The sequence below is a fragment of the Grammomys surdaster genome, unplaced genomic scaffold (assembly GCF_004785775.1).
Source record: "Grammomys surdaster isolate TR1022 unplaced genomic scaffold, NIH_TR_1.0 150, whole genome shotgun sequence".
In the NCBI taxonomy this organism is placed as follows: Eukaryota; Metazoa; Chordata; class Mammalia; order Rodentia; family Muridae; genus Grammomys; species Grammomys surdaster.
In genome coordinates, this window is record NW_021604608.1 from 19959316 (window position 1) to 19974943 (window position 15628).

General features: G+C 44.3%; 1 protein-coding gene across 1 annotated transcript; it reads left to right on the forward strand.

Annotated features, from left to right (window-relative positions):
• Positions 1–284: 284 nt before the first annotated feature.
• Positions 285–12926, forward strand: Chrna9 (cholinergic receptor nicotinic alpha 9 subunit). Its single transcript, XM_028765340.1, has 6 exons — positions 285–386; positions 459–737; positions 1021–1166; positions 2196–2350; positions 6910–7442; positions 12150–12926. The coding sequence occupies exons 2-6, from the start codon at positions 674–676 to the stop codon at positions 12689–12691; spliced, it is 1440 nt and encodes a 479-aa protein (XP_028621173.1). The 5' UTR covers positions 285–386; positions 459–673; the 3' UTR covers positions 12692–12926.
• Positions 12927–15628: the final 2702 nt, after the last annotated feature.

Here is a 15628-nt window from a genome sequence, read left to right on the forward strand (position 1 = left end):
AAAGCTGAGGTATAAATCACTACCATGTCCTCGATGCTGTTCTGTTCACATAGATGTGGACTGGAAGCTTTGGGGAATACGACTGTTATTTTCCCTAGTCAGTCTTGTCATTCGGGGACGATCAGAATGGCCAGAAAGCTCACAGTTCTCCTCCCAGTCAGCATTCCCTCTCGCACGGTGTATTCCCACCTGTTTACTCTGCAAGATCCATGCCTGGTAGGACAACGGAAGAAGTGCTCAGAAACAGGGAGAGAAGAAACTCACTTGTCTACAGCTGCTTCCCCTCCCCCTTCAGATGCTGCTAGAAAGGCAGGGGTGGTCTCTGGTGTCGGCTGTGTCTACAGTGATTTGGCTTTCCTTGGATTTGGTACCCTCTGCCCCCAACTGTGGAAAGTATAGCAAGTTTCTATTCTTCTTACATGGAGTCTCCAGGTGTCGGGTGTTGGTCTGGATGGAAGGTAGCTATGATACCTCCCCAAGAGCGGCCCTGCTTAACCCCCCTCCCTGGGCTCCTGGCATCAAGGTTACTAGAGCCACAGTCTCAGCTTACCAGAGAGGAGGGCCGGCAGTCCCCATCTGTCATGACTGTGGCGGTGAAGGTGCTTTGTGTCCTTCACAGACAGAAGTGGGAGTCCTTGCTATCTGGCTGGGACATTCTACATGTTGAGAAAAGATGAACCGGCCCCATTCCTGCATCTCCTTTTGCTGGATGTATTTTGCTGCTTCGGGAATCAGAGGTGAGAGGCTAGTGCAGTGCTTCATATGGGCTCCTCTGGAGCCTTTTCTTTGGAGAAACAGGAAGACTGACCTGAGTAGGTGGGTGTGCTCACACTTCTTTCTGACTCTCAATCATCAGGGTAGGTAAGACCAGCTTTTTTTTTTTAAAAAAAAAAAAAAATAGAAGAAGAAATCATCCACTCATTCCAAAGTTATCCCCAGCTGGTGTGGCACCATCCCCCATTGTGACCCCAGAGATGGTCTTGTTTTGAAACGCTGATCCAGGTGCTTCTCTTTGAACAGCCGTAGAGACAGCGAATGGAAAGTACGCCCAGAAATTGTTTAGTGATCTTTTTGAAGACTACTCCAATGCTCTGCGTCCAGTAGAAGATACAGATGCGGCGCTGAACGTCACACTGCAGGTCACGCTCTCCCAGATAAAGGACATGGTGAGTGACATATGATGGTGACGCTTCGGAAAGAGGGTTACAGTGAAAACAGGCATTTGCTTCAGAAGGGAATGTCTCTACGGGTGGGACCTTAGAAAACAGTGATGAGGGCAGTCCTGAGTACCAGCTGGCTGGAGCAGGGAGAGCCAGGGCAAGGAAGCATTCTACTGAGCCATGTCACCATCAAATGTTCCTTACTGTCAATAACGTTACTATCACCTACAGCTCTGGCCATAATCACTAGCAGTCTAGGGTAACGGAAGGAAGACAGTGGTATGATTCTATTCATTAAATATCCAAAATAAGTCTGTTCATTCAGACAGAAAACAAAGCACTGGTTGCCAGGGACTTGGAGAGGGACCTGTGACTACTTAGTGGCTATGGCCATTTCTTTTGGGTGTGACAGAAATGTCCTTGAGTTAGGTAATTGTGATGATTATGCAGTGTGGTAGGTGACTGGAAGCCACTGACAATTACAATGTGGCTAAAATGGTGGATTTTAATATTCTATTGTATTTATGTGTATATGCCTGTGTGTTTGAGCATGTTAGTGCAGTGACTGCAGAGGCCAGAAGAGGGCGTCAGAGCCCCTGAGCTAGAATTATAGGCAGTGGGGAGCTGCCTGATGTAGGTCCTGGGAACTGATCTCAGATACTCTGAAAGAACAGTACACACTTTTACCTCTGGTCCCCTAAAATTGTACTTTGAGGTTATGTGGATGTAACCACAGTTTTTAAAAAGGAAGGTGGTGTTTTAAGACAACACGGGTGATTCCCTCCATATACAGATTAAATCACACAAGCTATCAGATTTGAATGATGTTTTCTTTTGCACCTGATAGATATTTCACGACTCCTGGCCCAAGTGTGTCACTAGTTGATCCACTTTCAGAGAAAACTTAGAATTTTAAAAGGTCTCCTTTGTGGGTTGAAAATAAGAAGGCCCTCTTGAGATTCCTGCTATCAAGAGCCAGTGCCCCAAAGCAGGAAGTGTATACTGGATAAAGCGACATCTGGATTAATTGCTTAGGACGAGAGAAATCAGATTCTGACAGCCTATCTGTGGATCCGCCAAACCTGGCATGATGCGTACCTCACGTGGGATCGAGACCTATATGACGGACTGGACTCCATCAGGATTCCCAGCGATCTGGTGTGGAGGCCGGACATTGTCCTGTACAACAAGTAAGCACTACTCGGAGTAGAGGAGTCTCTGAAATGAACCTACTGATTTAGTAGAAACTTAAACATGTCATGGGGACATTTAAAACACATGTGGAGTGTGAACCTGTGTCTTTATTCAAATCTCAGATGATCAGAGCATCGGGTCCTAAAAGCCTAGAGCTGGGAAACTATCAAACTTTATATCCCCCTGTTCAGGAGAGAAATTGGAGGCAGTTTCCTAAGGGTTAAGCAATACACGCAGACCAGCTGACTTGAAGAAGAGATGCTTCTCAGCTCACATTTTTGGAGGCTTAAAATGTAAATTTAAGGCCAGGCGGTGGTGGCGCACGCCTTTAATCCCAGCACTTGGGAGGCAGAGGCAGGTGGATTTCTGAGTTGGAGGCCAGCCTGGTCTACAGAGTGAGTTCCAGGACAGCCAGGACTGTACAGAGAAACTTGTCTCAAAAAAACAAAACAAAAAAGAAAGAAAGAAAGAAAGAAAGAAAGAAAGAAAGAAAGAAAGAAAGAAAAGAAAATAAAAGAAAAAATAAAAAAAGAAAAAGAAAGAAAAAAATGTAAATTTAAGTGTAAAACTTTGGAAAATTAAAGTGTAGATTTATTTCCTCCTGTGCTCCTTGAGCGAGCAGCGGGAACCTGTTCCGTGCCCCTCCCCCATCTTCTATTGTTCGCCGTCCTCCGTGCCCCTTGAGTTGTAGAAGCATCATTTTGACCTTTGACTTCATCTTCACACGGGGTTCTCTTTGGTGAGTCCTGTGCCAGAATCTCTGTGCCCAAATCCCCTGTCTTATAAGTAGACTCCCGATACAGGCTGAGGTGGCCACCCTGTTCCAGAGTGAGCTACCTCTTCGCTCCCTGTATCTGTAATAACCTTTCTCCTCCTCCCTCTCTCCTTCTCCTCCTCCTCTTCCTCTTGTGTGGTTTTGTTTGTTGCTTTGTTTCGAAAGACAGGATCTTTCTGTTAAGCTCAGGCTCCCTGGGACCTGACAATCTTCCGGCCTCAGCCCCCTGAGATCTCCACCACTCTATCTTAGCTCTGTTCCTCAGTAAGCTGGAAGGCTAGCACTTCTATGTGAGAATTTCCTGGAGATACGATTTAATCTGCTCACGATCCAGAGATTATGTAACAGTAACGCTACCATGGCTAGATAGGATGGGCCATCTGGAATCTGTCCTGTGGGTTTCAGACTCTAGAATGGAGGAGAGGTCATATCTTGGGACTGTTTGGGTTCTTCTCAGGGCAAAGGGCCTTGCACACATAGGATGATTCATGTTTCTCAGACTGTATACATGAATCACCTAGAAATCTTGAAAAAACTCAGATTTGGATTTAGTAGCCATAGGGTGGCCTGAAGTTCTGTATTCCCACAAACTCCAGAGAGCAGTGGGCATCACTGGCCTACTGGCTATACTCCAGAAGGAGCCAGACCTCTGGGCTATCTCAAGCTCAATGTCTCCACCTCCTTCCAGTCGTGGTCTGGGAGTTCCTCTGTCTTTATTCTGGAACCTAAGCTCCTGTGGATTGAGATATCCTGTGGATTCTATTGTTCAGATAAAAATGAGACCTACTGGAGAGGGGATCCATGGGCAGAGCCTACTGGGGGTCATGAAGAGCCCTTGAAAAGGCAACAGTGGTGGGTGGTAACCTTGGGTATACCATGCCTTACTCAGAGCCTACCCAAAGGTCCTGACCTGCTCTCCTTTCCTCATTGTAAGTGAGCAGGAGAATGTTCCATATGCCTTCCAAGCAAGCAAACATCTAAGAACTAGACTTTATTACTCTAATCTATCCTTTCTTATCCTCCTCCCCTTCCTCCTCCTCCTCTTCCTCCTCCTCCTCCCCCTCCTCCTCCTCCTCTTCCTCCTCTTTTCCCTCTACTATTCTTTACTCTTCTCCCTCCCTCCCCTCTCTACACTTTAATTCTCCAAAGTTTTACACATAGCCATAACCTATTGGTAGAAATCTTTATAACTGATACAAAGTTAAAGTTATAATCTCTTCCATTGATAAAGAATTTATTTTGTACAAATTTAAAATTTCCATGGGAATGAATTTCTTATTGATATGAAATTGGGATTAATACTGTCACTCTCATATAGGCATTGTGCCTATATAACACCTTTAGGAATATAAGGCTTAGACCCAGTCCTTCTATGACTGCTATTATAAACGGTTTTTAGATGGTTAAGCAATGTGAGTTAAGGGCCTAATAGCAAATTCATGGCTCTGAGTTCATTGTTAGGGTGTTTTCTAGATTGAAATTAGAAATAGTTCAGAGTTATTAATGGACAACAGTCCAGATTGCTTTACATAGATAGTTGGTTTTCTTTTTTTTTTTTTTAGATTTTTTCAAGACAGGTTTTCTCTGTGTAGCCCTGGCTGTCCTGGAACTCACTCTGTAGACCAGGCTAGCCTTGAACTCTCGAACTCAGAAATCCGCCTGCCTCTGCCTCCCAAGTGCTGGGATTAAAGGCGTGCTCCACCACCGCCCAGCTAGATAGTTGTTTTTCAAAAATGTCAGAAGTCCACAGAATTGACGGCACAGACATTTCTTTAATAAAGATCAATTGATTAGAGATGTGTCTGCTCATGACAGCTTCCCCTTCTTGGATCATAAGAAATTGAATATCGTTAGAGTTACTCCAGTAGTGGTGAGACAGCCACTATGCAAGAATTGCCTCATTTCATCTACAGACAATATTGTCCAGCATCAGGACACATTATGCGGAATAGTCAACTGATAATCGCTGCCTAGACAGGGAAATCAGCCCTTAGAAATTCTGCATTACTAGGTCTGTCGAATGATCCTGGGCCAGAAGGCTGAAGACCAGATGCTCCAACATTTTGAAGTAAGGAACTGTCCAGGTAATCAGCGGTCTCTATAAATTGGCTAAGTTTTGGAAGCCACGCTTTGTGCTTCCCATATTTTCAGTTAATTCAGTCATTCTGAATTTCTTTTATTTATTTATTTATTTATTGTATGTAAATACACTGTAGCTGTCTTCAGACATCCCATAAGAGGGCATCAGATCTCATTACAGATGGTTGTGAGCCACCATGTGGTTGCTGGTTACTCATGACCTCCGGAAGACCAGTCAGTGCACTTAACCACTGAGCCATCTCACCATTCTGAATTTCTGATGAGGTTGAAGACTTACAGTCTCATAGCCAACCCAGGCTATTTGCTTTGAGAGAAAGGCTTTTTCTTTTTCTTTTTTAATTTTAACAAGAAGGGTGATATGTAGCGGTATATTTTCTGCTATATTAAACTCAGTATTTTGGGAGGAGCTGATGTGGGAGGAGTAAGGAGAAGGAAGAGGAGGAGCTAGGAAAAAGGAAGAGGAGAGAGAGGGGAAAATGGTGGAGGATGTATGCGTGTCTCCAGCAGTCTAAGGTAGTTGTAATATCTAGGTTAGGTATTGGGTAACACCTCTAATTGTGTGAGCCTCTTGTTATTTGAGCATTGCCAAATATATAAAGCTATTGGATAATCTTTAAACATTAGAGTCTCATTTCTACCAGGTACCTCATGGATGGCGGTATGGTCTGGGCTCAGCCCAGCCTTGTGGAAACAGCGTGGTAGATTGACAGAGCCATCTCCTATGCTGGCGTCTTGTGGGTGGCAGGGCAGGTGCTTCTGGCCCACCTGAGCCGGAGGCCTGAGCTGAGCAACAGCGAGAACACGCGACCTCAGGCCTTGCTTAGTTGGGAAGATGGCGGCCCCATACCACAAGACAGATTGGGTGCTGCTGTTTTAAACCCGCAGCAATTAACCGTAACAATGAGTCCCGAGATCTACCACCACTCATCCACAGAGTGATAGAATGAGATCTGACATAGGGTTAGGATTAGAGTTAGGGTTGACATAGATTCTGTTGACTTAGATGATCTCTCAAGGTTTTGTGTAGATCCCACCAGTTCTCCCTGAAGAACAAACTGAACAAATGGCGCTCCTGCTTCTGTCAGGCACTGAAGTGACCAGCATTACACAGCCACTAAGTTAAATCTGCTCCAGTGGCTGTGTGCTAGACAAGCAGGCTACGTACCCATGAGCTCACGGCAACAATGCCTCGGGGAGGAAGACTAACTCTCTAGAGGAAAACGGAGCTCTCCTACTTAGAAAAGGCAAGGATAGATGCTGACAAAGTAAAAGAAGGTGTCCTGGGAAACAGTGAACATCTGTAAGATAATGGATGAATGACGTTTTCCTCTGTGTTTTTCAAATGAACATACACACACTTCTGATGACAACAGAATCAGAGAGGCAGATTTTAGCCTCAACAGGCTCCCCTCTTTACTGACGTTCAGATCATCGGTAGCATTGAAATAGGTTGGAGGGAACACGGATCTGAGGTGCTTTAAGGATGATGCTAAGGGAAGCAGTCCAGACCAGTTGCAGGAGGTGAAGAAGGGTGGATTGGAAATAATTTCAAACTCACAGAGAGTGGGGACCCACTGCCAAAGATGCTGAAGTGACAGACCCAGGGCAGCGTGTGGCACAGGGGTTAAGTCAGTAAGATTCCTCAGCAAGTGCCTTTCATTGTCCTCATTTGCTCTCCAGGGCTGACGATGAGTCTTCAGAGCCTGTGAACACCAATGTGGTCCTGCGGTATGATGGGCTCATCACCTGGGACTCACCGGCCATCACCAAAAGCTCCTGTGTGGTGGATGTCACCTACTTCCCCTTCGACAGCCAGCAGTGCAACCTGACCTTTGGTTCCTGGACCTACAATGGGAACCAGGTGGACATATTCAATGCCCTGGACAGTGGTGACCTCTCTGACTTCATCGAAGATGTGGAATGGGAGGTTCATGGCATGCCCGCTGTGAAGAACGTCATCTCCTATGGCTGCTGCTCGGAGCCTTACCCAGATGTGACCTTCACTCTCCTCCTGAAGAGAAGGTCCTCCTTCTACATTGTCAACCTCCTCATCCCTTGCGTCCTCATATCGTTCCTTGCTCCGTTGAGTTTCTACCTCCCAGCAGCCTCTGGGGAGAAGGTCTCTCTGGGAGTGACCATCTTATTGGCCATGACTGTATTTCAGCTAATGGTGGCAGAGATCATGCCAGCCTCAGAAAACGTCCCTCTGATAGGTGAGTGTACACTTGGAGCTTAGCTTTGTAGCAGTTGTGATGGCGTGTGTATGCCCCAAGTTAAAGCAACTGAAGCCATTGGCCTCGTGTTTTCATGAAACCCATTCAGTGCCTGCAGATGGCCTCTTTGCTTATAGCGATGGTTGTTGGAATTAAATAGTTCTTAGGACCTCTAGGTTCACAAAAGAACACTTGTTTATTTTGTATTGATCTATTTTTTGGGGGGGGGGTTTGAGACAGAGTTTTACAGTGTAGCCCAGGTTGGCCTCACACTTGTAATTTAGCCAAGAAAAAAGTGAGTCTTCTGATCCTCCTTCCCTCCCCTCTTCCCCCTTAGTGCTGAGATTATGGATATGTTCCACCAAACCCAATTTACCTGATGCCAGGAGTTAAACCCAGAGCTACATACAGGCTGGACAAACCTCTGCTCATCAGTGACTTCTGTTACTTGTTCACAATATTAGGTCTTTCTTCTCAGAAGGAAACATAGCAACTGTGCCAGGTCTTGAGCTTCGGTCTCAAGTCAGATCTCTACCCTGGGTACCAGAGGAAGCCTTACTCCACTTACTAAAACAGAGGACAGAGGTTCCTATTATTCTCTCTCTCTCTCTCTCTCTCTCTCTCTCTCTCTCTCTCTCTCTCTCTCTCTCTCTCTTTCTGTATGTCAACATTGGCCAGGATCTAAGAATCTGGTCATTCTAAAGCAGAATGCATTTTCTCATATTTTGGTTATGAACCTAGTCTCCTCTAGAGCAGAGCCATCCCTCCAGCCCACAGAATACGTTTACAAAAGTCTACAGTAATGTAACCCAGCCAAGGGTTGCAGTGGAGGCCACCTCTAACACCTCCTGCTACTGCCACCAAGGAGACCCCTCTGATCCAACACCTTGATCTGATGCTATAACAGATGCTTGCCAGTACCAAAAGGAAGCCTTAGTTCTTTAAGATAAAACACAAAGAGAAATTTCAGAACTCAGGGACATGGAGAACAGTAGTCACCAGAAGCTGTTTGGCCATGTGTACTCTATAGAATACAGTTAACCAGTATTCAGACATTGTTTTTTTATGGAGACATCCTTTTTGTTTTGTTTTTGCTTTTTGAGGAGGTAGGGTCACATGTGACCCTAGCTGGCTTGTAATTGGTTCTATAACTGAGGCTGGCCTTGAACTTCTGATCCTTCTGTGCTTACTTCCCAAGTTCTGAGGATTTTCCCTTTTGTGTCTCTTCAAGAAAACCTGGCCGGTGGTGGCGCACACCTTTAATCCCAGCACTTGGGAGGCAGAGGCAGGCGGATTTCTGAGTTCAAGGCCAGCCTGGTCTACAGAGTGAGTTCCAGGACAGCCCGGGCTATAAGAGAAACCCTGTCTCGAAACCCCCCCCCCAAAAAAAAAGAAAAAAAAAAAAGAAACCCGACAAACACACACACACATGCACAGATACACTACACACCCACACACAGATACACACACAGACACACACACACAGACACACACACATTTCTTTCTAAAATAAACAGGTTTTCTTCTCTACTACTACAGAGAGGTATAGGAACCTTGGCACTGTTATCCTTTTATTACTTCTCTGGAGATAAAAATGATGGACACTGGCCAGGCTCAGTGATACACCCCTGTCGCCCCAGCACTTGAGGTGGAGGAAGAAGATTAGGAGTTCAAGGCCTGACTCAACTACCCGATATCCTGTCTCAAACAAAACCAGAAACAGTAACTCTGAAGTGGGATCCGTGGCGGGTCCCTCTCTCGTCCTCAGCAGTGACATGCAAGCACAAGTCAGCAAGTTTCTAAAGAGAGATGACTCACGAGAATTTGGGGAACATTAGTCATTCCAGTTGGTTTTTGTTTGTTTGTTTTTTAGAATGTACATATAAGGATTTGGGGAACATTCATTAAAAAAAATCACAGCATTTTATTTGTAGCACCTATGAAATGGGCTTCGTGCCTTTGGTTGTCATTGTTATTAGTATTAGGGACAGCATCTTACTGCCCAACCAGGCTGGCCTTGAACTTAGGTTTCTATGTCTCTTATCTCAGCTTCCCAAGTGCTGGGAGGCACAATGCCTAGTGCGCTCTCTCTCTCTCTCTCTCTCTCTCTCTCTCTCTCTCTCTCTCTCTCTCTCTCTTCCTCCCTCCCTCCCTCCCTACTTATCCCCTAAGTGGAGACTGTACCCAGGACCTCATGCGTGTAGGCAAGAGCTAAAGCCCCTTTGCTCTTGAATTTACAGGACCATATTTACAGTATTGTCTCTATGACAAGTAGTGTTTCCTGAGTGTTTCTGGCTCACACTCCTTTTATAGTTAATCTGGACTTTTTAATAAATAATAAATGGATGTTAAACAACATTATGAATGCTGTTCTGGGATGGAGAGCTGTGCTGAGCCATCCTAACCTTAGAACAGGGCTGCGTTTGCTTCAGATCAGGCTGGACTGAGGGCTAGGCCCATGCTGTCTCCCAGCAGGGCTGTCAACTCACCAAGAAGACTCAACCACAACAAGCCACTGCTGCAAACTCTGGGCACTGGCTTGTGGTTTATGATGGGAGGTCACACTGGGCTATTTCTGACTCAGGACAAGAGAATTACCCCAAGGCCAGGCTGCTACTAACCACAATAGACCCAGGGACTCCATGACACTGAAGCACTGCCTGACTGTCCCCTCAACTCCCCTCCCCATAAAAGCCATCCCTCACCTACTCCTGGGAAGCTTCTCTCTCTACCATCTGGCCACTGCGGCTGCATCACAGTAAAGCTAACACACTCCACTCTGCCTGTCTTCAATGAATTCATTTCCAGCTCTTTTGCCACAGGCCTGTCAACGCTGTCCTGGACAAGGCAATTACCAAGTGTCTTGTCTCCATTTATAAGATGACCATAAACATTTTCTCTTTCACCCATTAATGCAGTCATTTACGTCACTAGGCTTTCCTGTATCAGATTTTGGATTCTTCAACCCAAGCCTGCTTTTTCATGATCTATCAAGACACTCTGGGGAACAGGGGTGTATATCAATGGAAGAGCACTTGCCTAATGAGTAGGAAGTCCTAAATTCAATATACGTACGGAAAAATAAATAAATAAAAAAAGTCACCATGAAGGATACGGCTCAGTTGGTAGGACTCTTGCCTAACAAGAAAGAAGACCTGTTCAATCCCCACCACCACATACAATCATGCATGATAATACATGCCCATAATTAAAGGATTAGAGGTTCATGATCAACGTCGGCTGTGTGACATAGTCAAGGTCAGCCTGAGCAAACCTGACACTCTATCTGAAAAAATCAAGATAAATAAAAAGATATTAAAGAATTCTGTTACAAAAAACTTTCCCAAATACGTCTGTAGGAGAAATGAATCACCTTTTCTTACCATTTTTTAGGATTAAAGCCCCTGCTTTCCTCTCCTCTCCCCATGAGTGACCTTATTAAGGATTTATCATTTTGCTGGACACAGTGGTGCAGTTCTTTAATCCTAGAAATCAGGAGGCAGAGGCAGGCAGATATCTGAATTCAAGGCCACCCTGGTCTTCAAAGTGAGTTCCAGGACAGCCAGGGTTACATAAAGAAACGCTGTCTTAAAAACAACAACAAACCCAACCAACCAACCAAACAAAGAAAAGACATTTAAAAATTTATTACTTTTTTAAATTATTTTTTGAAAGTGGCTCTGTGTTGCCTAAGCTATCCCTTACCTCCGGGATACAAGCATCCTTTTGCTTCCACATCCTGAGAAACTGAGATTGCAGGTGTAGATCTCTGTGCCCGGTCTTATTCCTCTTTTCAGAAGCCTGTCCTTGGCTTTGTTTGTAGGGGATGAGGACGGGGCTGGGACTGGGTGCCCATGGCCGTTCACTCACATCCGAGGTCACACTTGAGGCGAGGGCAGACCTCCCCTTTGCTCTTCATCTTACTGCACCGAGGCATGAAATTCTCCCTGAAATGAAGGTCTCCATTTCAGCTAGGCTGGCTGGTCTGTGAGCTTGGGGAGTACAGGCATCAGGAACCACAGGTGCTTTTCTACTTGGATGCTAGGGACTCAGACTCAGGTCCCCATGCTTACAGAGCACGTGATCTCACCATGGAATCATCTCATCCTCCGGCTTTAATTGCTAGTTTGTTTCCCCTGTTGTTCAGTACTTATTTCATTTACTTGTACCTTTCCTATGTCTTTCTTTCTTTGCTGCTTTTCATGAACATTTGCCTTATGTAATCAAACTACATTTAAAGACAGCGACAGGCACACTGTCTCCTTTCTCAGGCAACAGTGATTGTTTTCCATTACAAGGAGACCTGGAGGTATTCTAAGAAATCAAAGGCCTTTCATTGTCTGTTCTATGAAATTGGACTGGTTTTTCACATGCTGGCAAACGTTTGTGAACCGTTTAAGTTATAGTCCAGGGTGGTACCGAGAACTTTACGGTGTCATTTCTGCTATACCTAACAGAAGTACTTTTGTAAGCTGGACTCTTACTACACTTGTTTTATAGAGCACAAAGTTCAACATGATTTTATACGTTACTTTGGTTCTGAGTCTAGTGGGGGTAATGATGCTGGATTTCAAACTTAGTCAGATTCGAAAGTTTCTATTGGTGACCACCAGGGAAGACCAGTTTCTTCGGAACCGTATTTGACTCTTTTTCATCAAATATGAAGAGATATAAAAATGAACTTGGCTGTTACTCCTTTCATTCCAGGAAAATACTACATAGCTACCATGGCCTTGATCACCGCCTCCACTGCCCTTACCATCATGGTGATGAATATCCATTTCTGTGGGGCTGAGGCCCGACCAGTGCCACACTGGGCCAAGGTGGTCATCCTGAAATATATGTCCAGGATCTTGTTTGTCTACGATGTAGGTGAGAGCTGTCTCAGCCCCCGACACAGCCAGGAGCCAGAACAAATCATGAAGGTTTATAGCAAACTCCCAGGGTCCAACCTGAAAACATCCAGAAACAAAGACCTTTCCAGAAAGAAGGAAATGAGCAAACTCTTAAAGAATGACCTGGGGTACCAGGGTGGGATCCCCCAGAATACTGACGGTTACTGTGCACGCTATGAAGCACTGACAAAAAATATTGAATACATTGCCAAGTGCCTCAAAGACCACAAGGCCACCAACTCCAAGGGCAGCGAGTGGAAGAAGGTCGCCAAAGTCATAGACCGTTTCTTCATGTGGATTTTCTTTGCTATGGTGTTTGTCATGACCATTTTGATCATAGCAAGAGCAGATTAGGAGGAAAGAGGAGGAGTGAGTTGGTAGACATTAGATATTTGGAGAAAAATCAATAAAATTCATCTGTAATCTGCCCCAATGTTTGAGTTCAATTGCTGTTCATACATAATTTAGGGGATAGGTTGGGTATGCTTTTATTCTTAACTTCAATCAATAGCACAGCTACATGTTAGGTTAAATCATGCAGGGGATGAAAACTTTCAAGGGTAAAGGAATGAAGAAAAAAGTGAGAAAGGAGCCTTTTCACAGTCTCCCATGATGAAGAGAGGTGGCCCTCAGTTTGTGTAATTCTTTCTCTTTATTATTGCAGACAACAAAACATGGCATATTCCTGCTTAAGATTTTTTTAAAAGATTTATTTATTTATTTATTTTATTTATGAATACACTGTAGCTGTCTTCAGACACACCAGAAGAGGGCATCCAATCTCATTACGGATGGTTGTGAGCCACCATGTGGTTGCTGGGATTTGAACTCAGGACCTCTGGAAGAGCAGTCAGTGCTCTTAACTGCTGAGCCTGAGCCATCTCTCCAGCCCCCTGCTTAAGATTTAAAGCAAGAAAAGACAAAACAAATTCATTCTCTCTTAGTCCCTAGTAAAACTTTTTTTTTTTTTAAATAAAAGGAAATGAATCGTGTAGACTCAGCATGATAGACACCTCAGGGGTGCCTTGTTCAGATGGGGTGCATTGTAACCCAAGTCTCGAGTGGCAAATTAAAGATTTTGTCCTGGCCAGTTTATGGTGATTAGTCTATATGAAGGCTACACAACAAAATCCTATCTCAAGAAAAATTAAATACAACAACAAAGATTTATCTTTTGTCACACAGAAATTCTAGTTTCAGACATTAGAGGGAAAGAAGGTGGTTTTTTTTTTTTTTCTTCATATTGGTGACCCACCCTTGTTTGCTACTTTACACTCTAAGGATGAGGTCATTGCCATAGTAATCTTTTAATTAAATTAAGATAGACAGGGCTGTACTTGTATCAGCAAGCTACACTTACCGACCCATCTCCTCTCACTGTGGAGGTCACTGTGAAGCTGTACACAGGCCTGGCCAGCTCTGATCCTGAAAGTATTGTGAATTAGGCAGGCAGGCAGGCAGGCAGGCAGCACTCTTTCTTCTTAGAGGAGGAAACTGGGGTCTCTCAGGGGAACGTGGGTGTTAGTGACCGGCCTCTTCAGTGTTCAGCTACCTGATATGTGGGCTGGTGTTCCGCTATCAGTACTTTGGTACAAGTAGAACCAGGCCTGCTAAGGTTATAAAAAATTATAATTTAAAATTAAGAAAGACGGAAAGATTCCTATTTTCATTTTTTTTTTTTAATTTTGGGGTTTTTGGTTTTTCATTTCTGGGACAGGATCTTATGTAGCCCAGGCTGGCCTCAAATTTACTTTGTAGCTAGTGCTGGCCTTGAACCCTGGATTCTCCTGCTTCTACCTCTCAAGTGCTGAGACTGTGGGAATGAGACTCCACAGCTAGTTTCTCATGCTTAACTTTCTACCTTAATTCACTTTCCTTAAAAACAACAACCCTTCACACACACACACACACACACACACACACGCTTTTAACATTTTTTGTTTAGAAAAAAAAAAAAAAAGCCCACAAAAAACTCATCAGGCTTGGCAGCAAGAGCCTTTACCTTGGCAGCAAGAACTGAGCCATCTCACTGGCCCCTTAATTTACTTTATACACAGCTCAGCTGCTTCTCTACTTTAAATCAAATGTGACTTCAAAGATGGCTAACTCTAATCCGGAGAAACCTGCCAGTGACTTGGCAATGGGGAATCAAGATCATTAATCGAGCAACCCCAGGGCAGATTTTCTTGGGTTTTCCAAATAGGCCCAGCATAATCATAAATATTTTAAATGGAGGAGGATGCAAAAGAGAAAGACCAGAAGAGATGGTGTCGAAGGACACAGGCAATGCTTGCAGGTCTTGGGGATCAGGAACCATGGGGCAACAATACTGAAAAACCATTGGCAGATTGTCTGGTCCGTTGAACATTGCTGTTAGCACACCGAGACTCATTCCAAACTTCCGGCCCTCCACAACTCTAAGATGATATATAGGTGTAAGTTTGTGATAATTGATTACAGAAGATATAAAAAACTAATAAACTAGCCAGTGAGGGCCACCCATGTTCTGTGATTTAGACATGGCTTAAATGTGTTCATTTGTGGATGTTTGGCTCTTGGGGTGGAGATATTGGAAGATTATGGAACCTTTAGAAGGTATAGAGATCCTTAAGCCAGTTGGGGTAATACCATAAGAGGAACTGTGGGACGGCAGTCTCCAGCCTCGGAGATGGGTTCTCTTGGTCTCCAGGAGCTCTCACCACTGCCTCTGCCCTGAGGTGATGTAGTCAGGGGTCGCTCACCAGGACTTGTGCCATGCGCTTTGTATTGTAAGCCTTAAAGACCCTGAGTTAAGTAAATCTTTTCTTTATAAAATTTTCCTACTTTGGGTGTTTCATTGGACTAACACAAAACAACTACACTGAGTTCTTTTTCCAGATGTTACATTATTTAGTTGGGATAGACTTGTCTATAGTCAGATTGAGGAGGTCTTGTCAAATCACCTCCTTAAAAAAAAGAAAGAAAGGAAGAAAAATATTTTATCTGAAAAATACTGAAGACCACAATCTAGATAGATAGATAGATTGATAGATTGATTGATTGATTGATATATTGATATATTGGTTTTTCCAGACAGGGTTTCTCTGTGTAGCCCTGGCTGTCCTGGAACTCACTCTGTAGACCAGGCTGGCCTCAAACTCAGAAATCCACCTGCCTCTGCCTCCCAAGTGCCGGGATTAAAGGCATGTGCCACCACTGCCTGGCTCACAAAATAATTTTAAGCAAGGGGGTCATGCGATCAGGTCTGAGTTTTGGGAGTAACCCTGTGGTCACAATTTAAAGATGATAAAA

Bases quoted from the DNA above. Each gene is read 5' to 3' on its own strand.
- Chrna9 (XM_028765340.1), top strand. From the start codon at position 674: ATGAACCGGCCCCATTCCTGCATCTCCTTTTGCTGGATGTATTTTGCT. The intron at 738-1,020 runs GTGAGAGGCTAG...CTCTTTGAACAG, and splicing joins TGCTGCTTCGGGAATCAGAG to CCGTAGAGACAGCGAATGGA. The intron at 7,443-12,149 runs GTGAGTGTACAC...CTTTCATTCCAG, and splicing joins AGAAAACGTCCCTCTGATAG to GAAAATACTACATAGCTACC.